The 25,376-nt window shown below is 35.6% G+C and overlaps 1 protein-coding gene and 4 pseudogenes across 1 annotated transcript; all 5 read right to left on the bottom strand.

Annotated features, from left to right (window-relative positions):
- Nucleotides 1–2,193: 2,193 nt before the first annotated feature.
- On the bottom strand, nt 2,194–4,090 carry LOC120218185 (annotated as a pseudogene).
- A 581-nt stretch (nt 4,091–4,671) lies between these two features.
- LOC120218189 lies at nt 4,672–6,400 on the bottom strand (annotated as a pseudogene).
- Nucleotides 6,401–6,732: 332 nt separating this feature from the next.
- On the bottom strand, nt 6,733–24,883 carry LOC120218188 (phloretin 4'-O-glucosyltransferase-like). Its single transcript, XM_039215158.1, has 3 exons — nt 23,458–24,883; nt 8,404–8,410; nt 6,733–6,744 (listed from the first exon to the last, which is right to left on the bottom strand). Exon 1 carries the CDS (start codon nt 24,859–24,861, stop codon nt 23,461–23,463), a length of 1,401 nt encoding a protein of 466 aa, XP_039071089.1. The 5' UTR covers nt 24,862–24,883; the 3' UTR covers nt 6,733–6,744; nt 8,404–8,410; nt 23,458–23,460.
- LOC120218048 lies at nt 6,912–9,835 on the bottom strand (annotated as a pseudogene).
- On the bottom strand, nt 12,777–14,174 carry LOC120218191 (annotated as a pseudogene).
- Nucleotides 24,884–25,376: the final 493 nt, after the last annotated feature.

Here is a 25,376-nt window from a genome sequence, read left to right as displayed (position 1 = left end):
CGATAGATGAAAACTATTAGTTAACATGCGATTAGCGCTCCAAAATAGGAGCCCTTTTTAACCTAAAATAAAATGTTGATGGTTAAAATGCCCAAAAAATAATAAGAGATAAAATGATTATTCTGTCAAATGTTAAGGGTTTTTTTTACCCTAAAATGTAACGTCGGGAGCCAAAATACTCCAAAAAATAGAATAGATGACAAAATGATCATTTTGGTAAACGTTGACGGCTAATTTTGAAATTATGTCATCAATAAAAGCATGATAGGCTTTAACTGAGGATTAAAAACATTGATGAGATATTATTTCATTTAACCGTTGAGGGCTAATTGTATTGTACGCTTTTAAAAAAAATTCAAAACCGAATGACATAAAAATCAAAAGTTTCAATTTGATTTTATTATTTTTAATTAATCTTTTTTTTAAACTTAATATTCAAATAAAGTAAACTTCAAGTTTAAACCAAGTACAAACACATAAGTTTAAGTTCACAAAAATTAATATTATTAATTTTAAAATCTTATTTATTTAAATATCTTATAACAAATTAAAAAAAAAGAATTTGATTTGATTTGGATCATTATTTTATTTCTTTTCTAATTTGGTTTGATTTGTGTTGATGATAACAATTTTATCTCTTCGGTCATTGACAATTCATCCGTTCTGATTTGAACAGATAATCGCAACCAATGAGAGAACAATCGTTGATCGGTGTTTAGATGAAGAAGGGAATGAGTCATCATGAGTAGGAGATTCAAGAAGGGTCAATTGTACTAATGAGCAGTTCTTTCTCTCTTTCCAGTCTTAATTGGGAATAGTTATAGTGTTTTTTAATCCGTATGTCATAAGGTTGTTATGACTATTTGTATACTGACATACTAGACAGATTTAGTCGTCATACCTTAAATTTCATTATGGCATATAATATGGACTTGTCAAATATATTGTTTTTACATTGTAGTTAATTAGAAGCATGGATTCAAAGGAAGTGAGTTCGTCACATATTCTAAAAGACTGGAGATTTTTAGAAGCTAACTTCAAAAATATAACAATTTGAACTATACATATTCCATATAAAAATCGAAACTAAATCGAATCATCATAAAACCTTGAACCATATAATTCTATTCAAATTAATTTTTCGATTTCATCCAATTCGTTGATAAGCCTTGATTCCATCTATGTCACAACTTGACATACAATGCATTATTTTACTTAATTAGGTTGTTAACTTTTGTGGCATGTTTTACATTGTCTTTATGCAAATCTTTACGCTTTAATAGGTCGTTTCGTATTACTTTGTAATACTTATAAATTTAAACATCAGTACAATTAATATATACCATTATTGGAGGTAATGGTGGTCCTCATGTCTGATTAAATTTTTTTCACGTTTTTAATCTTCTTGAATAAGATATGTCTAAAGTGGCTAAGATTAAAAATTTAAAAGTGAGTGCACTCAGACTTAAAATAAACAAATTAAATAAGTAAAAGATTAGGTGCAAATCAATGACTAAATTTCTATCATTGTCATCGTTTGTGGGATGGATATGGATTAAGTCGGTCCAATTCCAAGCAATCTATTAAAATGATGTGATTTAATCAAGTTGGTTTAATTAAATTAACATCCATAAAGTATTTTTTTCATTCATAAAGTATATTTAACCAACTTGGTTTGAAATATTTATGTTTCAACATGTCAATTTTCAAAATAGAATTATTTTAAATTTTATATTTTTATAGAATAAATACTTAAATACAATGGTTATAAATTTATTTTTTAATAAAAGTTACTTTTATATTTTTATCGTATTGTAATTTAATATATTTTATAATATTAATGAATTTAAATATTTTTTAAATAAATATTTTTAACTTTTAAAATGATATTTTATCTTCTTAAAAGTATATTTTAACAACAATATTAAATACTTAAATCTTAATTAAAGTTTTAAAAATTACTTCCCATAAATATTTTTACATCGTACTTTTTAGAAACAATTTTAATACAAGTTCGCCGATTTCTTAGGTAAAATAGATTAAAATCAAATTTTACTTTTTTTTAGGTATAATCATTGTCCGATCTACTGATCGACTAATCCGAATCGGATACTGTAAAGGTAAAGGTGACTCTCTCAACCCAATTTACTGCATTCGCAAATAATTACTTTAACATTATATTAGATGCAATTGAAAAAGGGGTGTAAAACTAAACAGGCAACAATGGAAATGAACACGGATGAAACTCACCAAAAGTCATTGCATGAACATTCCCCATCCCTAAAATGGTGATATCTTTTGGCATCCCGGACAACGATTTCTCTTCTCACTATATCACTGATGAGTTTTAAGACGGTGTGACAATCTCCGCATCCGCGGAGATTCTTCACGATCCGTATGACGGTCCCCGGAACGGAGTTAAGAAGCCCATAGGCAACAGCCAACCTCTCACTATGCCAAAACAGTTGCCTCTCCTTCTCTTGGTGTTCCGTGTTATGCAGAATCCAGCTGGTGTCAGGAACATAACCTCTTCTCATCTCGACGTCATACTCATTCAACAAACTGGATATCTCATCCTTCATCGGATGAGATGGTTCCCCGGCATAAAATGTTTGGCTTTCTTTGCCAAAATAGACGTAGCTATAACCAGGTTCTTTTTCTAACTTCCAGAGCTTCCAGCATGTGCCTTGCTTTTGAAGCATGTTCCCATACACCGGAACTAGCATAGACATTAGATAACAGAATATAAGTCGAAGGTTCTTCGGGTTTCAAACTAAGTAGATGGTCAGCAAACCTAATGGCCATTTTGGCATTTCCATATTGTTTACATGCACTTAACAACGCTGCCCAAGTAGGTTCATCTGGCTTAAATGGCATTGAGTTTATGATAGTTTCGGCCTCCACAAGGTATCCGGATCGACCAAGAAGATCCAGCAAACATGTGTAATGCTGCAAGGAAGGATGAATACTGTAATCCTCAACCATAGACTTAAAAAGTTTGCGGCCTCTATTCACTAAACCAACATGGCTACAAGCATAAATCAATCCAACAAAGGTCACTTCATTCGGTTTTACTCCACTCAAAACCATCTTATCGTACAAAGACAATGCTTCCTCGGCTTGTCCATGCTGAGCAGCCCCAACTATTATCGATGTCCAGGAAACAACTTCTCTTCGTGACATCCTACAAAAAGCATCTCTTGCTGCCAATATATCACTACATTTTGCATACATATCCACAAGAGCATTGCTTATAAACACGCAAGTTTCGTACCCAAGCCGCATAACAAGTCCATGAACCTGTTTTCCCAGTTCCAACATTGCTAAATTAGCAGAAGCACCAACTATGCTTGAAAGAACAAGAGGGTCGATTATGCTAATCCCTTTCCTTCTCATCTCGACAAACAAACCAAATGTATCAACTGCATTGCCACTCTGTATTAACCCGGATATCAAAGCAGTCCAAGCAAACAAATCTTTCACAGAAACCCTAGCAAACAACTTCAAAGCCTCTTCTTTTCTTCCTTTTCTAGCATAGCCATGTATCATAGCAGTCCAAGAAGCCATATTTTTCGACTTAATAGAATTGAAAACTAAACGACCATCATCAGGTAATCCACATTTCGCATACATATCAACCAAAGATGACTTAACAACATCATCATCAAAAAACGGTGATACTGTAAAGTTGCCGTGAACTTGCTTACCTTGTTTAATAGCCCCCAAGCTACCACAAGCCTTAACAAGACTACCGAAAACAAAATCATCGGGCAACAACCTGTCAAATGAAAACATTGAAGGGAATATAGAGAGGGTCTTTTTGGGTAAATTGGATTGATTTTGAGCAGTAAGAATGGTAGCCCATGAAACATGGTCTCTTTGGGGCATTTCGTTGAACAGTTGGACAGCGTCTTCAAGGAGGTTGCATTTGGTATAAACATTTAAAAGAGTATTGGTTAAATGGATAAACTGAGTCAAGCCGAGTTTGATGAAATGTGCCTGGAGTTGTTTGGTGGAGACAATGGAACGGTGCTTGGCACAGTTTTTGAGCTGGTGAAGATGATGAAGAATTGGCATACATTAGCCTTTGTTGAAGACTTAGAGCCAGAGCGACCCGGTTTAACGAATCGTTTTCATTTTCATTTTTCCTTCTCGGTTTTATTTTTTATTTTAGGTTTAAATATGCATAGAGTCCATATACTATTTAAAAGTTCAAAATATAGCCCACATACTTATTTTTATTAATTTAGTCCTTAAAAAACTATAGATTTAGAGAATTAAAAACATTTTTGTTTAATTAAGGGTATTTTCTTTTATACTTTTAAAATTAAGAATCAAATTGAAAAGAAATTATAAATAAAAAATTATTCTGCCTTTTTTATATTTGCTATATTAGAAGTTAACAATAAGATTGAACCAAATTAAGAGAGCGATCAAGAATTTTAAATAAAAAATACAGTAAACTGTAAGAAGAGTCACTTTTTTCAATTTTATTCACAGATTTTTTAAAAAAAAATACATTTTGATACATATACTATTGATTTATAACATTTGACACTTAATTTGATGAAATGACAAATTAATAAAAAGAGTTTACTTTTAAATTAACACTTAAACTTTAAAAAGATTTGTTTTCACCCTACTAAAAAAACTCTCAACCCTAAACTTGTTATCGTGGCCCGATTTCAGTGATAAAACACTTATTCCCTTACAAAAGTATGAGTTAACAATATTCTAACAAGAAACATAAACTCCTATATATTTATGTATATTAATCGAATCCACTATGTCTGAAATCACAGCTGATCATCTTCTTCATAGAGTAACACTTGGGAAATTGCAGCGTCCACGGCCTGACAGAAAAGGAACCAAATTAGAGACATTTAAGACCAAATCTAAAAGTTATAATAATCAGACAATCAATATCTTACTTGGGTTATTTCTGGTTTGTCTAGCTAACCCATTGAAGTAACAGGTTGCACCTTGTTTTCGAAACTTAGCCCAGTATGAGCTGAATGCATAACTTGCATGCCAAAACACCGATACCGGCTCATAACACGGTTGACCGGGGTTCAATGCAGCACAAGTTTGGTTACCTTGGCTACAAGCATACGCCAACGCCGATGACAAGTTTGACGCATCGGCACCCGGAGCCACCTCGCACCAAAGCTTGCCCCTATATGCTACATTGTTTCTGGCAGCAGGCAGTGGTTTGTAACTGGAGAGACGTCGCCTCCCGGTGATATCGATATCGTAAACTGACATCCCGTTCGAACGCAGCAACCCCCAGTGCCTTTCAGTAGTTGGACCTGGCTTTTGGTTTTCATCGTATAAGGAGAAAATGAATGTTGGTATGACTACACCAGGTCTAGCAGGGGTCCCTGATGCTGGCTTAGAAGTCATTTTTTGAATCAGCTTTCGGTTATAAGTGGCTGCATTGTTGATGTTCGCCCCTACTTGATCAGCATCCCCTGCAGTAGGCCAACCTGTTTCGCCTATCGCGAGCCTGATATCAGGGTACCCGAGTTTTCTCGTCGCGAAAATGACCGAATCGAGCATTTGGTCTAACAGATTTGTGTAAACTAAGCCAGTTTTATGGTCAGTTTGGTTCACTCTCCCTCTAAAAAGAGCAAAATCTAAGCTGATGTTCCTCGAATTAGTAGACCATGCTAAATAAGGGTAAACATCGATGAAGAAAAATGATTTGGTTCCGTTCAAAAACCCCAGCAACGGTGCCATCACCGTATCCCTTATATCGGACCGAAATTCACCACCCGATGACGGAAAAGTTGACTACAATATGTCCATCGCTAGCGGGGTACTGACCTTGACGTTCTTAATATCATGAGCATTCAGAGAGTTCTTAATCTTACGCCTTGCAGGCACAAGGCTAGGCCAAATTCTCCAGTTGTGGCTGAGGACTTCGTTGCCGACCAACACGAACCGGATCATAATGTTGGGGTAGAAATTCAGGACATTGCTTTGAACCCATTGTTCAGCAGCTGCTTGGCTTGATGCAATGCGGATTATGTCATTATTTGGAATCATAGTGGACACATGAATGTTGGTCCCTGAAAGAAGCATCAATATTTCATGGTCTGAATCATAGAGCTTCATCCGGCCTACATTCATCGATCTCACAGTCTCGATGGTTCGATATGGTGATGGCAAATTTTCCCCTTTTCGACCATAGTTTACCCCTATTTTACTCGAGATATCAGCCGCTGTTCCACCATGAAAAAAACGACAGGGTTAAATTCAATCAAAATGTGGTAAAACGAAAAAACACAACAAAAAGACGGCATTTGTAACATCGAATGACTTACAGAAGACAGAAAGGAGAGAGGACAAGAGGATTGTTGCAAGAAGAGCCGCCATTGTCTATATTATCGAACAGGTTCTGTCTTCTGTAATGCGATGGATATGGCCCCTGAAGAGTTGTTTGCTTTATAAAGAAGAAATTTTGGGTAAATTTAAGTGAGAAGTAGCTGAGATTAGATCAATGATGTTGGTGAGTTTCTTTAGTTTATTACAATCAAGAAGAAGATCATGAAACAAAGATTTTATGTTACTGATAATGTACATGTAAAGCCTAAAGATTATGAAGTATTATATATGGTAGGTCTTCTTGTCTCCTTGATTGAATATATATATATATATATGGTATAAATTAATCGGATTCGGTTCGATTTGATTCATGAACTTTTGAAATAATAAAACAAATTCGAATACATTATACAAGTTCTCTCTCCCTCCAAAACCCATTTTTCCTATGTGAATGTTCCAGCAAACAAAAACAAATCAATTGGCTAGCTTTTGAAGAAACAACAAGAACAAAGATTAACATAATATGACCATAATACCATTCCTGGCTATCATCTCAGACAGCAGCTCAAAATGGTTCTTTTTTGGCTCATACCTTCCCGAAATTATGTCCGGTAATGCATTTCAATCACCGGCCATCGGACGAGCTAAATGTAGCCGAGAATCCCGAGGGCTTCGCGGGGATGCTCGATTGTGTTTCGGAGTACGAAAAATCACCAAACATCGTCGAAGTACCTTCATCTGCTTGCCATCTCTGTAGGAACTGAGGGAGGCTCATGTGAAGGTCAACACCAGAGTTTCCCTCATCCTCTTGGGTTGTGGGTTTCCACTGCTCGAAGAGAGGACCGAGCACATTGACAGCATGCCCCATCTCAGGTCTCTGATATGGTTCACGAGCCGTGCAGTGACCGGCCAACTCGGCTACCTTGAAGATCATCGCCATTGTCTCTTCATCATCACAGTTGATTGTTTCATCAACTACTTTGGGAATGTTGTCTTTGTTGATTAGAACCCTGCGGAACCATGTCACCAAATGTGATTTCTCATCAGGTAAGGTTACGTCTAGAGCTTGTCGGCCGGTGATTATCTCCATCAACACCACTCCAAATGCAAACACATCTACCTTCATCGTCACCCTTCCAGTTGCTATCGAGATCGAAAGAAAAACGAATCATATATTTAGAAAAGAGAAAATGTAGAGCTAAGCAGATCATATAGTCTCAACAAATTTCAAGTAATCAATTTACCAGCATATTCAGGAGCAAGATATCCAAATGTTCCTGCCAGTTTTGTCTCCAAAGAGTACTTTCCCTCGGGTGCATTCTTAACAAGGCCGAAATCAGCAACCTTTGCCCTCATGTCATTGCCTAGAAGTATGTTTGAAGGCTTCAAATCACGGTGAATGAAACTTTGTTGTGCCAAAGAGTGCAAATACTCGACCCCCCTGGCAACATCCAGTGCGATGGTGACCCTTTGCTTCCAGGTGAGCGGAGCAAAGCCCTTTTCTCGCCATTCGAAGAGATGCTGACTGAGGGTACCTTGAGGCATATACTCGTAAACCAAGAGCCTCTCATTGCCGTTAATACAGTAACCCAAAAGTGCAACCAAATGCCTGTGCCTAACCTTTGTAAGAACTGCGATTTCGGCTTGAAACTCATTCATTCCTTTAGTACCTTTCGCTGCACACACCATCCTCTTGACAGCAATCTGCAAGCCGTCAGGCATTTCACCTTTATACACAACCCCGAAACCCCCTCGTCCTAATACATTAGCCTCGTTGAAATTATCAGTCACCTCTCTCAGGACTTGTATCGAGGTAGCAACATTTCCACCCTCGAAGAAATGACTATCACTATGATCATCGCTACTTTGGCTTTGCATTTCAGCAGGCACTCCGTTGCCATTCGTTGCTTTACCGATCACCCCATTCATAACTACGCCCTTCACGGCATCACTGGCATTGCCATCCATCTTACCGAATTTCCCATACTTCTTGTTCATCACATACTTATAAGAAACAAAGCAAACAACAGCAACGAAAACCAATACACCAATGACAATACCGACAATCAGAGCTACGGAATTCTTACCATTGGCACCATTTTTTGAGTTACTATCCGAACCTCCACTAGACCCTCTGGAACCTGGAGTTCCTCCATCACCAAAATCTGTCGGTTTTCCTAGTAAACTATTCCCCGAGTAAGCAAACTTCACCTTATTTGAAAATTTTGGCATGTCTCCGGTAAGATTATTATTAGACACATCGATAAGCTGCAAACTACTCAACTTGGTAAGACCATCAGGGATGGGGACCTGTTAAATTATTATCATTCAGATTCAAGTTCTTCAACATTGTAAGATTTGCAAACGCCGGAGAAATCGTCCCGACCAGATTTTTCTTCGCGAGATTGACAGTAATCACAGCTTTTTTCGAATCACAAGTAACGAAAACCAATTGGCAAGCATCATTTCCAGCCCAATCATCAGAAAGGAAAACAGGGTACCCAAAACCCCCAGCAATCTCAAGCAATGTGGTAACTTGAGGATCACAAGGATTTCCATTATCATTACAGAAATTATTGGTCCCATTAACAGCAATGCTCTCAACTGAGCTAGGAAACTTTGGAAAAGGTCCCTGCAATTTGTTATTTGACAATGAAACATTCTTCAAACTGGGAAGATTAATTAAAGATCCCGGGACAGGCCCAGTCAACTGGTTTTCTCTAAGCTGAAGATCGAAAAGACCCACAGATTTAGAAAAATCTGGGATCTGAACGGTGAACATGTTTTTATGAACCCAGACCTGAGACAACTGTGTCATGCTGGATAAAACATCTAAAGTACCTGTGAACCCAACGATCTGATTGTTGATCCAGAGATTCTTAATCATCGAACCGCCGAGAGAAGCCGGCAATGTACCGCTCAAGTTGTTGTAAGACAACCTTATACTTTCTAAACTGTTCAAAGATTCGAAAACATCGGGTAAGGTGCCGTACAAGTTGGTGTTGTCTAGTTGAACTTGGACGAGGCTTGTCGATTGGGACAAATCTGGGAAAGTCCATGGATTCAGCTTCGTGTTTTCACTTACACTCAGCGTTTGAAGACTAGTTAACCCGAAGAAAGCGTCGGGGGAGACAGATGTGAACGCATTGTCGTCGAGGAAAATTGTTTGCAAGTTTGAGAGATTGGCGAAAGATGGGACGGACCCAGATAAGGAGTTGTGTTGAAGAGATATAGTGCGGAGTTCTGACAAGGTGGCGATGTCGGGAGGAAGTGAACCGGACAGGGATTTGGAAGCTAAGTTGATGGACGTTACGCGGTTGGATTTGTCGCAATTAATGCCTGGCCAGCTGCAGTAGTTGTCGGAAGAGGTGGAAGACCAACCGGGGGGAGGTGGACTGAAGGATGAAGCCAGTTTCACAATAGTACCGCCGTCGTATGCGGCGGCGATGACGGCGGAAAGGAAGAGAAAAGGGAGGAAGAGGAAGTGGTGGTGGTTGATGTTTTCCATTGCTGGAATGAAAACAAAGAATTAAGCAAACCGTTTCAACATAAAGATTTATTAGTGGGATGAGAAGAGAAAACAAAAAAAAGAGTAAATCATATCAGATGTCACTAAACGATACTCAAATAACCATTTTCCCTATTAGTGTTTTAAAAATTATAAAATGTCATTAAATTTAATGAATTATTACAAAATAGTCACCATAATATTGTAATAAATTATAAAAATTCGATAAATATAATAATTATTGTATAGTATTTAGATAAATTTATTAATAATTTTATAATATTTTAATAAATTTAATAAGTATTTTATATTTTTTTAAACTTTATTGACGAAAATGATTATTTGTATATAACTCAATGATATCTAATATACTTTATTTGAACAATATATTAAATAAATATTATACGAATTTTATTATTATAAATTATTACATCTACGGACTATTAGATTTTGGTTTTAATATTATATATCATTTTAAAAATTATTATTAAATCAATCGATAATGGAATCAATTTGATTTTAATTCAATATGTTTGTTTCGGTTTATATAATTATTAAAAATTATATTTTAATTCTCAATTATTATCAGTTCACAAATATATCCATACTCGATTTTATAATATCATTTAAATCATCTTAATTTATTCGAGTGATACAATCTGATTTCAGTAACATCAAAAAAATAATATATACTCCATATAATATACATCAATTAGTATTTTTCTATTTAGATAAAATATCTTTTTTTTATTCTGCATAAAGGGACTTTCGTACTTTACCAGAATTAAATGATAAGAATCAGATTTTTCAATAGTGTGAATATTTGTTTATTAAAACATTTGTTTTCTCTTTTAATACTAATAATTGTATATCCCCGTGATTTTCTAAGTTTTTAAAATAAAATTTTTTTACTAAGTTTAATTGTTTAATATTTCCCCCATGAAACGGTAAAAAAATTGGGCTGAGACCCCTTTGGGCCCTATGGAAGCTCTATCGTTGAATGCAATTGTTCGAATTTAAAATCTTTAAAGAAAATATCATTCCATTTTATCATTAAGATCACTTACTAGATATTATGTACATAATTTTTGAACGTTTATCTTTATAATTAAAATGTTATTATGTTGTTTTGTGGTGTTAGTAATTTCGAAGTATATGTTTAAGAATATAACATGATAGTTAGAAGTTACCTGATAAATAAATTTTTCGAGTTTAATTTGATGGAGAATTTATTAAGTGATTGGTAAACACAAGCACTTTCAGATAAACAAGTTACATTCTTATTGTATGATTTCCGTGTTGTTCACAAAACGACTATGACTCAAAAATTAGCCTTTAAATATAATACAGACCGAATCAACTCATAATATTTAAAAAATTAAACTAATCACGAATCAAATGACTTCGATGATAAAGAAATTGTTGTTATTCTTTAAGATTCTGGGTTCGAGCATCATGAATACTGTAAATGTGAACGTTCAATGTCAAATGGTTGAGACATCTTTAAACATATATTGCATTGTACTCACTCTAAATCAATCTAAAAAATAAACTAATCATTAAAGTAACATTTAGATTTTTAATTAATTTTATTACAAATCTATTAAAAATATATATTATGCAAATCATAAATGATTATTAGAATAAGTCTTAAGCATTTACTTAAGTATTTAAGGTTTATAATCACTTGAGTTTATAATTTATCGAAATATATCTTGCAATAAGATTTGAGTAGTCTTTTCTAAGAATAACTTAATAAATTTATAAAATTAGTAAAATAAATTATTAAATGTTCTTAATAAATTCATATCTTAAGCTTGGAGTGACCCTTGAAAAATTCATTGAATTTTAAAAGTTTGTGAGATTGAACTTAAGGGGCTCTAAATTTTCTATCTATTGTATATTATAAACTTTATAACTTTACTATTTATAAGGCAATAATCGTACGAACAAAAGGGGATAATACGAAAAACTAAAAAAAACCAAGGGACTAAGAAGATGAGAGGTAAAGTACATCTTCATAAATATTGTTTATAACAATTCGAACCCAACTTATTATGGATCCAAATTCAACACAAAACTGATAATTGAAGGATTAATGTAAAAATAAATGCATAAAATATATTTAAAGTTAACATTAAGTGTTTAAAGAATTTTTTATTAAAAATAAATGTCTAATGTTTCTGACGTTACACTTTTAGGTGTCCGAACGTAACGGCTGTTAAGTGACATGTGTCGTGTTTATAAATTTTTTAATTTTAAAATTTTAAAATTATAATTTATTTAAAAAACTCAAAATTTTGTAAAATTACTATAAAAACAACCCAAAATCTCTTTTAATCGTAATTTTAATCCCTTAGCACCGTCAATCACCACCAACGTTGTCAACCAGTTGACCACTCGTTGTTGTTCGACCGAACAACCACCCAATTGTCGAAATCCCTTATTTTCGCGACTGGTCAAACACCCAACGGTAGTGTAAATATAAGATTTCACGATCAACTTAAAGGGGTTATCCACGATGTGATAGTCGATTTTCCGTTGCAATCACCGCATGAGGCATGGAGGTTCAATTAGTGGGAGTTCGGGCGTTCGAATGCCGTCAGATTTTTTGTATGGATCGTCGGTATTGGTGGCGGGGACAGTGGTAAGTGATTGAAATTAAGATTTTTTTCAGGATTTTTTTTATAATTTCAGAAAATATTTGGTTTTAAAAAATATTTAATTTGAAGTGTATTTTTAAAATAAAAAATTATATGTTATATAATAGTATTTTTTTAATAGTTGTTACAGTTAAGACACCTAAAAATATAACTTTGAAATTATAAAACATCTAAAAGTATAATGGATAAAACATTAAGTATTTATTTTTAACGAAAAAATTTTTAGACACGTAAAATTAATTTTAAGCCTTATTTTTAATTCAAGCCATAATAGAAATAATTAAATAAAAGTTAAATTTTACTTGCAACCTTGAGCAACATCATCAACAAAAGTCTTAAGGTTCATGTCCAAGGAACCACCATCCATGGCGGCCTCCCTTGCTAACTCTTTCCATTTTTCAACATTCTTTTTCACTTCCTCCACCTCTTCTCCATCCCCCATTGTCAAATCTAAGCACCTAACAATCTCACTACGTTCCACTATCCCTTCTTCATTAGCACTCACCCTCACCCCAGTCTGCCACACATCTTCGATTAGCATTGCATTCGTCGCTTGATCTGTCCACAGAGGAAACGCCACCACTGGCACGCCGCCAAACCAAGCTCTCCAACGTCGAGTTCCACCCGCAATGCGACACGAAGCAACCCAAAGACGGATGAGACAACACTTCCACTTGTGAACACCATGGGACTATCATCCCAAACTGCTCTAATTCTTCTCTGCAACTCAGTTTATCTTCTTCCGTCTCTTCCTCCCCTCTTAATTTCTGATTTCCTACCACCCACAAAAATGGTCGCCCACTAGCTATCAAAGCTCGAGCGATTTCCTCCACTTGTTGCTTGGCCAACTCCGCCACGCTTCCGAATGATACGTAAACCACGCTAGATTTTTGTTTCGAGTCTAGCCATTGGAGATGATCGTTTGAACCGCATTGAAAAAGATCAGTTCTTGAAAAATATATGGGATTAAGGGACCGATTGTTATCATTTTAAACTTTTCGATAGCTCGTAATGCTTCGGGCTCCATAGCATCGAAGGTGTTAACGAGGATTTTAGCGTTGGGTTCTTCAGCGATAACTTCCATTTGCTCTTGGTACAACGAGAGTCCCCAATGGTGAACATTTGAAGCGGTGACAAACGAGGGAAGGTCGCGGGTTGCGAGTGGCTGCAGCCCTGGTAATTTTATCAAACGCTTGGATTCGGATTCATCGGCTTGGTCTTTAATGGCTGACTCGTATCCGTTGAAGTAGAAATAGTAGATGTCGAAGACTGTGGCGGCTTGAGTCCAAAGGACAGCCGATGGGATGTGATGTTTACGCGCCACCTCCGCCGCCCAAGAAACGAGCAAGGAGTAGATGATGCAAGTGATTGGTTTACCTTTGTTTTCATTACTTATTATAAAGTCGAAGAGAGCTTCTTTGCCTCGACGTTTGAATTCAGATAAGTAATGTCCTAGGTCATCCCCGGGCTTCCTTCGTCGTCGTATCCATCGGAAAAGGTTAAAAATGAAAGGCCTTGAGCGGCAGGGACTTTCGTCATGCGGCGACTGAGATGGTGGTGATGAAAGTGACATACACCCCTATATGTATGAGATGCTTGGCGAATTGGAGGGCATGGCCTTGTATAGGAAACGTTACTAGGACGAACCGAGGTTGTGCCATGGTGATGACGGTGGCGCGTATTGGCGCGAGGTTGGAATAAATCGGATGGTCTTTCGTTATGGAGGAAAGCAACGGGTTTTAATAAGTGGTGGGCATTGAAAAAGATGACGTTTGAGCTGACGAATTTTGCAGAATTTGGCTGGTTTTTATTACAGTTGGAAACCTTAAGGTATCAGACTGTGTGAGGTTCAAATTCAGTTAGCCAACAACTTGAGATATGGTTTCAGTTCCATACTTTTATTATTATCATTTTGATGGCGAATGCTAGTAAATTACACACATAATCAGAATATTTTTATATAATTATTGACACAATAAATTAGTCACTAAAAATCATATATGAATCATGTAAGGAAAATATTAAAATTTATATAAAAAATTCAAACAAATGATATATATGAATAAATTTGTTTATATCAGTAAATGAACTACAATAGAGATTAAACAATAGAAATACCATTGACAACCGTAAATAAGAGTTGAACATCATGAGAAAATTATTTACGAACTTATAGAGACCAAAGAGGCAACTAATATGTAAAACATGACTAAATTAAATGAAATTAGAAATTAAAATGGTCAAAATAAAAAGAAATTGAAGGAACAATTAAATTGAATCACATTTTAAAAATAGAAATATAAAAATACGTTGATTTTTTTTTGGAGGATTCGGGTTGTCAGCAAATCATGAATCGAATGTCCCTAAAATAATATCGTTTTGAGTTCTGAATAATCATTTCAAAAGAAAGAAACTAAATTCACCACTTGCTTAGCTCGAATTCAGGAATAGTTTATCGGTAAATATCATGAGTGGGTAAATTTCGTTGATTTGCTGATATAGGGTTTTTGAAAAAATATTGGTTGAATTAGTATATCGTCGGAATTATTTTTTGAGATTGTGTGAATGCTACAATAACTAGAGAGTCGTTGAGAACACACTGCGTCTTCTGAAAAAGACGCCGGAAACACAATGCATCTTCCCTGTTTTTATGTCGTTAAACAAAGCTGAAGACGCACTATCTTCTCGGTGACTTTCCAAAGATTCATTGTGTTCCTAGCAACTTTTCGAAGACGCATTGTGTTTCCGACGACTTCTAACTGGTACTTAACATTCACACTAGATCAGAAAATAATTTCGGTGAGACTCTATTTCAGGCAATAATTTTGTCACAACACCATGGGAGCAATTCAGTCGAATAAATCTAATCGAAAATCCTCTGCTTCCTCTCGTTGGTCTCCCCGCTGTTGGATACGGTAATTAAGTTTTTGTGCTACGTACTTTTCCATCATCCAAGCTTCGTCTTCACAGTTCGAATCTACAATCGAATGTCTCAATCACCGTGGATACTTCTGATCGAATAGGTAAGCTCTCTGTTCTCTTCTTTGATCATCTTACTTTTTATTTTTATCTTTTTCTCATGGTTTTTTTTATTTTTTGCAGGTTTTTCCTTCAATTTCTTTAATCGAAACTCCCTTTTAAATAACTATTGTATAATTTTTAAAAATTAAATGACTAAACCAATCAATTGAAAATAGTTCAATGACCTTTGGGTGTACTTTACCCATTAAAATATCATATTGTTGTAGTACACAAACCTGAACCACTACGTGTCTAGATCACCCATTTCCTTCCCAATGGCCAATGCCAAGCAATTTCCCTCTCATTACGACCTTTGCTACAAAAGCCCTAATTCTTTGGCTATCACACATACTTTACGATCATGCCGAAGCTTTCATTTGCATGCAACGATGATGTCGGAACGTCTGGGTTTTCACAGTCGGAGATCGATGTAGCTCGGCAGCTGATTAAGTTTCGCAGCGACAACTATGCAGACTTTGTTAACAATCATAATAGGGGTCGAAGTCTAACAGGGAAGCGAAGAAGGATTGAAGATAACACGTTGTTGTTGCAGTGTCTGCCATCGTTGAAGATGAGCATTTGAAACCCAGGAATATCGTTAATGAATTAAATAAGGATATATTATCACCACAACAAATTTTCTTATTAGTGGCATCTAAGTTATTGTCACTAAAATTTCAATTTATGTCACTAGATGTATTTTGTAACGTAAAAGTCAATGTCACGACGATCGTCACCCTAGGTGTGTCACTAAAAGTCAAAAGTGACGATGTATGTGTTATCGTCATATATTATTAAATATATAGTGACGCTAATTGATAACGTCACATTTTAATTTGCATTCAGTGACAAATACTTTTGTCACAAATGATATACATTTTCGTTATTAATAAATAATATCGTCACCAATAACACAATAATTTCATTGTATACATGACGAACATAAAATTGTCACATTGTTAGTAACGTAGTATATCGTCACCTAATAGTAGCATGGTTGACATTTATATATAACGTCACTGTATAATTAATATTCAATGACAACTAATTATGTAACTAAATTATGTAAATTTCGTTATTGATGATTTATATCGTCATGGATAATACATTAAAATCAACCTATATGTGACGAAATATATATTATCACATTTTTAGTGACATAATATAAATGTTACATAATAATATTATGAATGACGTTTATGCATAATGTCATTTTATAATTTATATTCTATGACAGTTGGTTACGTCACTAAATTAAATAAGATTTCTTTATTGATAATTTATATTGTCACAAATAATGCATTAAAAGCAACTTATACGTGACGAAAGAGATATTGTAGCAAAACACAAATAATTTATATTCTATGACATTTTTAATGACAATATAAATTAAAATAAAATTATTTATACAAATCTAAATAAAAAATAAAATGGTTCACTTATTGCAAAATAATAAGATTTAAACAAATATTTCACTAAATACATAATAATTTCATTTCTATAAATATAAAAATGTTTAAATGTTTACAGAAAATAAAAATAATAAGATAATAATATGACTTGTGGAATATTTCGTTGTAGCAATCTCAATCCAATCCAAACCTTGTATCATCTTAAAATATATAAAAAAATATTATAAATACTTTCACCAACTTTTGCAATCGATTGCTCTTAGATATTAAAGGGAATTGCAAATGCGAATTAAACCACAACTGCTCTCCACTGGCAGAGCATTCTACAACTTAATTCATAAACACAACAGTTAGGTTACACTGAGAGAATGATTCATTTGCAATCCAACTACATTGATAATTATGCTAAATTGCAGAATTTTGCAAACTTACACTAAAATGATGCTAATAACAATATTTTCAATCAGTTTAAATGGAAATGTAAATAAATTAACATAAACAAAAAGAATGATATAAATTCAGAATTCACAAACACATGCACATAAAGGAAGCATAAAAACATAACAGAGTTTGAGCATACCTTGTGAATGTGAAATTTTACATCAGCAACATTTATTTATTAAATGAAGAATTATCAATGTGAAAAATAAACAAAACATGCACATGTTTTTGAATGAGCTTTCCAATCAGATTGCACAATATCGAATAATAAAAGCAGCAGCGTTTAGCAAAATTTAAAAGAAAAAATTAACAATTATTTTGTATAAAACAACAGTGTTTAGAAAAATTTAAAAGAAAAAACTAACAATTATTTTGTAAAAAGCAACAACATTTAGCAAAAAATCAGAAATCGAATAATAAAACTAACCCTAAACCATATAAATTCAACAATATCGAAAAAAACATATTTAACTACCAAGAAAATAAATTTAAAAGAAAACAAACAATTACCTGCAAATTAAAGTTGGAGAAACCTTTGTACTATTGCAATCTGAATCAAAACAAAAAATAATTATAAAAATAATAAAACTATTATAATACCCTAATTTTTTCATCATGGACAGAAAATTTTGGAGACCCTTCAGAAAACAAGGACCTGCTGACCCAGTTCAGGGGTTCTGCTGTAGCAATAGCTTCTGATGAAAAAATTGCTTTGTTGTGTGTCATCCAGTCTCTGTTTGAAGGTTCAATGTATGCCTTTGTCTTCCTCTGGACTCCTGCTTTGAGCCCCAACGAATAAGAGATCCCTCACGATTTCATTTTGCCACATTCATGTTGGGATCGATGTTGAAAGCTCCCTTGCATCTCGATTGATGGCTAGCTCATCACTGAGGTCCATTGATATCGCAGGTAGTAACAGATAGTATTCATTTCAGATGGAAATATTTCAGATGTCTAGGTTCAAGAGATCAGAATAGGTTTTCTAGTGTGTTCTCGTAAAACCAGTAAAATGACATAGATCTTTTAAAACATATATATATATATACCCCTATCCCATCACATCAGAATGTATAGGTTCCCCAGAACCATACACCCAACCCAACACATCATATAAGGCCCTGAGCACAAAGCCAAGGAACCTGCGAAATTCTTCCTTCAACAATACCCCCCAATTAAAACATTTTCCATCATTAAACGGAGATATCAGAAATCAAAACAGAATTCATAACAGATATCATAACAGAATCCGGATCAGAAATCAGAACAAAATTCAGGTCATGTATCATAACAGAATTCAAGTCAGAAATCAGATAAAATAATTATATGAGTAGGGAACACACCAGAGTTTACAAATATTATTCAGAGTTATTGGATAATCTTAGCAAGTAGAGAAACATGGATCTTCAGTATACCGATAGAATGTCGGAATTTAGAATCACTATTGTAAAAAGTTCAATAACTGACGGAATCATCAGTTATTCAGAATGTGAATTATCAGGATCATATCTTATTCGGACAGTTTTCAGAAGTTGTACGTAATAAGAAGGGTATTCAGAATCTTTTACATCCATATCAATTGATCGGATAATCGAACAACTTAACAACGAAGATTCAGAACCTTAACAATCTATGTCGACTGGTCAATTCATTTTCCTTCTAGGGTATTTACTCTTTAATACCACAAATTCTTGTTCATATATCATCTTCGAAATTAACGTTGAATAAATCTTCCAATGTCTTTATTTCATGTTCACGCTTTCACCATATCATGAAATACTGGCGTACTTGATTTTGTAATTCATAATCCATAAGAACATTACATCATGTATGTTCATTAACATTTCCAGATTCATCCAAATCACTTATTCAATCCTCAGTCCTTGTGGTTACTTAATTTATTTAGCATTCAAGTTCATTCCAGATACTTCGAGATTTTCCAGAGTAATTCAAGCGTTCCTGAATTTCAGATACATATTGTACTTTCGTTCAGTTCAGTTTGATATTCGTGGTTGATTTATCAAACAAACGTCTAATTCTTTGTACTGAATGTGATCTAGAGTTGAGCTGAGTTTAAAATTCCAAAATTTATCATTGAGCCAAACTTGAGAAGACGAACACGTATTCCAGTAATATCTATGCCATCCAGGTATTGATATAGCTTTAGGGTTGATCAACTCACTTAAATTATGTTCCATTACTTTTAAATGTAGTCCAATACCTATGCTTATTTAGATTCCTTAATTAATTCAAGACATTTACTTTGTCCTGAAATCCAGCTTATGACGATTAAACACACGCAAGCAAGGATAGCAAGCACATCCAAACACCCTGAAAAAGGAATAATCTGGCAAGATACAATGCAAAGCTTCAAAGGGAGACTTGCCATGCAAAACAGATGTGGGTAATCGATTGATAAGATAAACAGCAGAAACAAAGGCATGACTCCAAAATTTCTGAGGTAAAGAAGCCTGAGCTAACATTGTCAATCCTGTTTCAACAATGTGCCTATGCTTCCTCTCAGCCTTACCATTCTGCTCCAAGGTACCAGGGCACGAGAGACGATGCTGCACTCCATTGGCACAGAACCATTTTCGAAGTGGTTGATATTCCCCACCACCATCAGTTTGAAGAGCTTTAATTTTATATCCAAACTGTACTTCAACAAATTTTGCAAAATCAAGAAAGCAATGAGCCACCTCAGATTTACGTTTCAAGAGATACATCCAGGTATAACGACTACAAACATCAACAAAAGAGACATAATAAAGAAATCCATCAGTGGAAGAGAGAGGGGCTGGACCCCAAACATCAAAAACAATAAGTTAAAAAGGTTCATTATACTCAGTCAATGATTTACCAAAGGGCAACTTGTGAGATTTCCCTTACATACAAGCAGAACACACATTCACTGCTTCAGTTTTATTGAAAACAAGATTACACGACTTCAAAACACGCTGAACAGTATCAAGAGATGGATGACCAAGACGCTGATGCCATAACTTCAAAGACACAGGTGACTTTGAGACATTATTCACCAAGCAAGAAAGCCTTTGATCCTCACAAGGCAGCAGCTGATACAACCCATCATCCGTGAGCCTCCCTCGAAGTAGAATTACTTGAGTCTGAGCATACTTCACAAGATATTCAGAGGGATGAAACTCCATGAACACACCATTATCACGAGTGAACTGAGAAACATATAGCAACTTTTTCTTTATGTTAGGCACATGCAACATATTCTGTAAAATTAAAGGTTTTTTACTAGAGCTCAAAAAACCTTGACCTACATGCGTGATTGAAATTCCCTCACCATTACCCATGAGCAAGGAACTACCTCCAGTATAGATGGTACATGATTGAAATAAAGACAAATCATTCGTTATATGATGAGTAGCTCCGGTGTCAGGGTACCACAAAGAATCCACAGACACTGAGGAGTTAGAACCCGAAGAAGTTGGGATAGTAGAAACATAAGCTGCTGACCCCAGGAGCCAAAAAAGAATGCGATGCACAATGAGAGAAGCGAGAAGTATCTGAATGAAAGCCAGGAGAAGTACCAGGAAAAGGATAGTACGCAGGAGCATATGGCGAAGGAAAATAAAATGGTGTGGGAACAAAGGATGAAGGTGGAGGCATAGAGGTTAAGGTATGAGCATACAGTTGTCTGGCAGATTGTACATGCTTGGTAGAATTCTCAGTAGATGATTTTGAAGCATTTTCAGTTGACGAATCTGATTCAGATACCCCCGTGTACTCCCTATCAAACCTATGATAGCATTTTTGAACTACATACCCAAATCGACCGCACAACTGGCACTGAGACCGATTCGAACCTTGATGACACCCTCGACCTCGACCTCGATTGTTATTCATCTGACCACGAGATGCATGACCCTGTGATGACTCAGCGGCAGAATCTTGAGATCCATGAGTATTGATTTCAATAGTATTGCCTTCTCTAGAACGAACAACAAGGTTAGCAGAAATACCCTCACTCAAGAACACCTTCTATCGAGCTTCACAATCTAACAACATCTCAGTAAGCACATCAAGAGACAACGCTTCACGTGACGCAATTGCAATGATGGATTCGAACTCCATTGATAACCCAGCTAACACCACACTAACATGTTCTTGTTCAGTAACCACACTCCCGACAGCATTCAACAAATCACAAATAGACTTGACCTTAGCAAGATATTCTCTTATAGTCAATCCAGACTTGCGTTGAGAATGTAGATTATGCCAGAGAGAAGAGATCTTTGCACTGGATCGAGCACCAAAAAGTCGAGCTATAGTGTTCCATATTGACAACGTTGTTGTGAGACCAGTCAAATGAGGAAGAACCTTAGTGCTTACAGTGGTTAAAATCCAAGAAGCAAAAAGCTTATCTTGTTGACGATAAGCTGCAAAATCTGGATTTTCTTCAAGTTGACCAACTGCATTTGTAAGAAACTCATCAGGTACAGTAGAACCAGCAGAAATAAATTTCAACAACCCATAACCATCAATTATCATAGTTATCTGATGCTTCCAAAGAATATAGGTGGACTCAGTGAGTTTAACCGTATCATGCTTTGGTATGTGTTGAACACCAAGCATTCCTCGCAAAGCTCCCGGACTTAAAGAGGAAGTATTTGGAGACACGTCCTCAGAATCACGGGTGGGATTAATTGTCAAGTCAACCATGATGACAAAAAAAACAAGAAATGCTTTCAGCAGTAAAGAATCACGAGACACACAATATCAAGATAATCTTGAGCTTAACACAAGACTCAAGAAAAAGACAAAGAAGAATCAAGAAGACTGCATAAATGAAAAAAAAACAACAGCGGAAGAAGCACAACCACCATGATTGGCGAATGATACCATGACAAGATAACATTTGAGCTATCTCAAGAAACAGAGAAATGAAAAAAATGAGAGATATAACTCTCTGCAATTTCATTAATGAAAGACCTGGTCTCTCTTGAGCTAGAGAGTCTGTATTTATACAAGATGAATAAAACTGATTCATAACAAACTAACAGCTTGTAACTAAACAATAACATAAAATCACATCCATGCACTCATATGCATGTGATCATAACACTAACACAGCGGTAGCCGAAGTGTGTGATGTAGATGAAGTGTAGTAGTACAGTTTTATATACAAAAAAATGTTGAGAAAAATTAAATAAATAAAAACTTCATATAAATCTTTGTATCTTATAGTTTAGGATATCAAATAAAAAAATATGAATGATAAATTTGATCATTGTTGCGAATGAATTCCTATTGTTAAACAATTTATACTGATAACGTGTTAAGTAAATGATAAAAATAGAAGAGAGGTAACATTGAACTGGTTGCCTACGAGGAGTAGGCTAGTTTCTTTGGTCTTCAAGTTGAGAAGGGCTGTGTTTTTTGTGGTACGTAGTGAGCAGGAGACAAGGGATCGTATGTTCTTCGGGTGCTCGTACTCGAAAGCGATTTAGGCCATGGTTTTGGCGATTTGCAATATGCATCGGGGCGTTGGAAATTTTAGTTTAAGTGGGCAATCAACAGGTTTAAAGGAAAGTTCTTACCGCTCTGTTGAAGATTACATGTAACTCGATTTTTTATTTTGTTTGGAAAGAGAGAAACATGAGAATCTTTCAAAGGAAGCAGTGCTCGGTGCATGAACTAATCAACCAGGTGCGGGATGCGGTTCGGTGATAGCTACTGGGTAAAGATATTAACAGTATAAGTTCAATTAATAACATGTTATGCATAGTGAAATCTGATTTAGATTTTTGAATTGGTATAGGGTGCTGGATTGGTTTAGCTTGTTGAGATGTATAGTGGTTAATTATTTGTAGCAGATTGACTACTTTTGGATAAATAAAAATTTGTATTTATTCGAAAAGAAAAAAATAGAAGAGAGAGAAGAGACAAACACAAATTGAGGAGAGATAAACTTTCTGTCCGTTATATATTATGAGCTTTACAATGTCGTTATTTATAAGATTACAATTATAGAATGGATTGTACTAAAAGATAAACGTCAAGAGACTAGAAAGATGAGGATCAAAATTAAACACAAATTTAATGATCAATGTAGTTAAATTTACTTGCAACCTTGAGTAACATCATCAACGAAAGCCTTAAGGTTCATGTCCAAGGAACCACCATCCACGGCGGCCTCCCTCGCTAAGTCTCTCCATTTTTCAGCATTCCTTCTCACTTCCTCCCCTTTTTCTCCATCGCCCATCGTCAAATCCAAGCACCTAACAAACTCACCACGTTCCACTATCCCTTCTTCATTAGCACTCACTCTCACCCCCGTCTTCCACACATCTTCGATCAGCTTTGCATTTGTCCCTTGATCAGTCCACTGTGGAAACGCCACCACCGGCACGCCGGCAACCAAGCTCTCCAACGTCGAGTTCCACCCGCAATGCGACACGAAGCAACCCAACGACGGATGAGACAACACTTCCACTTGTGAACACCATGGGACTATCATCCCAAACTGCTCTATTTCTTCCCTGCAACTAAGTTTATCTTCTTCCGTCACTTCCTCCCCTCTTAATTTCTGATTTCTCACCACCCACAAAAACGGTCGCCCACTATCTATCAAAGCTCGAGCGATTTCCTCCACTTGTTGCTTGGCCAACACTGACATGCTTCCGAATGATACGTAAACCACACTCGATTTTTGTTTCGAGTCTAGCCATTGGAGATACTCGTTTGAATCGCATTGAAAAAGATCAGTTCTTAAGGAACTATCCAATTGATCTTTAAGAAAAGAAGATGGGATCAAGGGACCGAATGCTATCATTTTAAACTTGTCAATGGCTTTTAATGCTTCGGGTTCCAAAGCATCGAAGGTGTTAACGAGGATTTTAGCGTTGGGTTCTTCATAGAGAACTTCCATTTGCTCTTGGAACATCGACAGTCCCCAGTTGTAAACATTTGAAGCAGAGAAAAACGAGGGAAGGTCGCGGGTTGCGAGTGGCGGCAGCCCAGGTAATTTTATCAAACTCTTCGAGTTGGACTCATCGGCTTGGTCTTTAATGGTGGACTCGTATCCGTTGAAGTAAAAATAGTAGATGTCGAAAACTGTGGTGGGTTGAATCCAAAGGAGAGCCGATGGGATGTGATGTTCACGCGCCCCCTCCGCCGCCCAAGTTAGGAGCAAGGAGTAAATGATGCAGGTGATGGGTTTGCCTTCGTTTTCATTAGTTATTATAAGGTCGGAGAGAGCTTCTTTGCCTCGACGTCTGAATTCAGATAAGTAACGCTCGGGGTCATCGCCGGGCTTAATTCCGTCGTCGTAGCCATCGGAAAAGGGTGAAAAGGAAAGGCCTTGAGCGGCGGGGACTTTCGTCATGCGGCGGCTGGCTGAGATGGTGGTGATGAAAGTGACACGCACGCCGATACGTATGAGATGCTTGGCGAATTGGAGGGAAGGGTTTATATGACCTTGTGCGGGGTAGGTTAGTAGGAGGAAATGAGGTTGTGGCATGGTGGTGACGGCTGCGGCGCGTATTAGAAGATAGAATCTTGTGTTTTTTTGTCTGATCTTTTCCGAGCGTCGGAATTAGAGTAATTAACAAGGGAAAGAAATGGGTTTTTATAAGTGGTGGGCATTGAAAAACATGACGTTTGAGCTGACGAAATTTGAAGAAACCGTCTGGTTTTGATTACAGTTTGAGAACAACTTAGTAAAATCAATGAGTTGTCACAGATAGCCTCCAACTGCACGACTCTATGAGGTTCAGGTTCAGTTAGCAAACAAATTTTGATATGGTTTTACTTCCGTTCATTTCATTTTGATGGCGACAAGAGCTTCATTTAATGATGATAAAAGAAGACGAATTGAAGTATTTTATTAAAACAAAAGTTGATTTATTATTAGTTAAATTAGGAAGTTCTATCGTACAACAGTCTTATATATGATTAAAAAAATGAATTATCAAAAATATTATTATTTGTTAATATTTTTGGTAAAATATTATCTAATAAAATAATATTTTAAGT

This window comes from Hibiscus syriacus, unplaced genomic scaffold, assembly GCF_006381635.1.
Source record: "Hibiscus syriacus cultivar Baekdansim isolate YM2019G1 unplaced genomic scaffold, ASM638163v2 tig00110195_pilon, whole genome shotgun sequence".
NCBI lineage: Eukaryota > Viridiplantae > Streptophyta > Magnoliopsida > Malvales > Malvaceae > Hibiscus > Hibiscus syriacus.
Note: the sequence above shows the minus strand (reverse complement) of the source record. Positions and strands in the feature narration are given on the sequence as shown.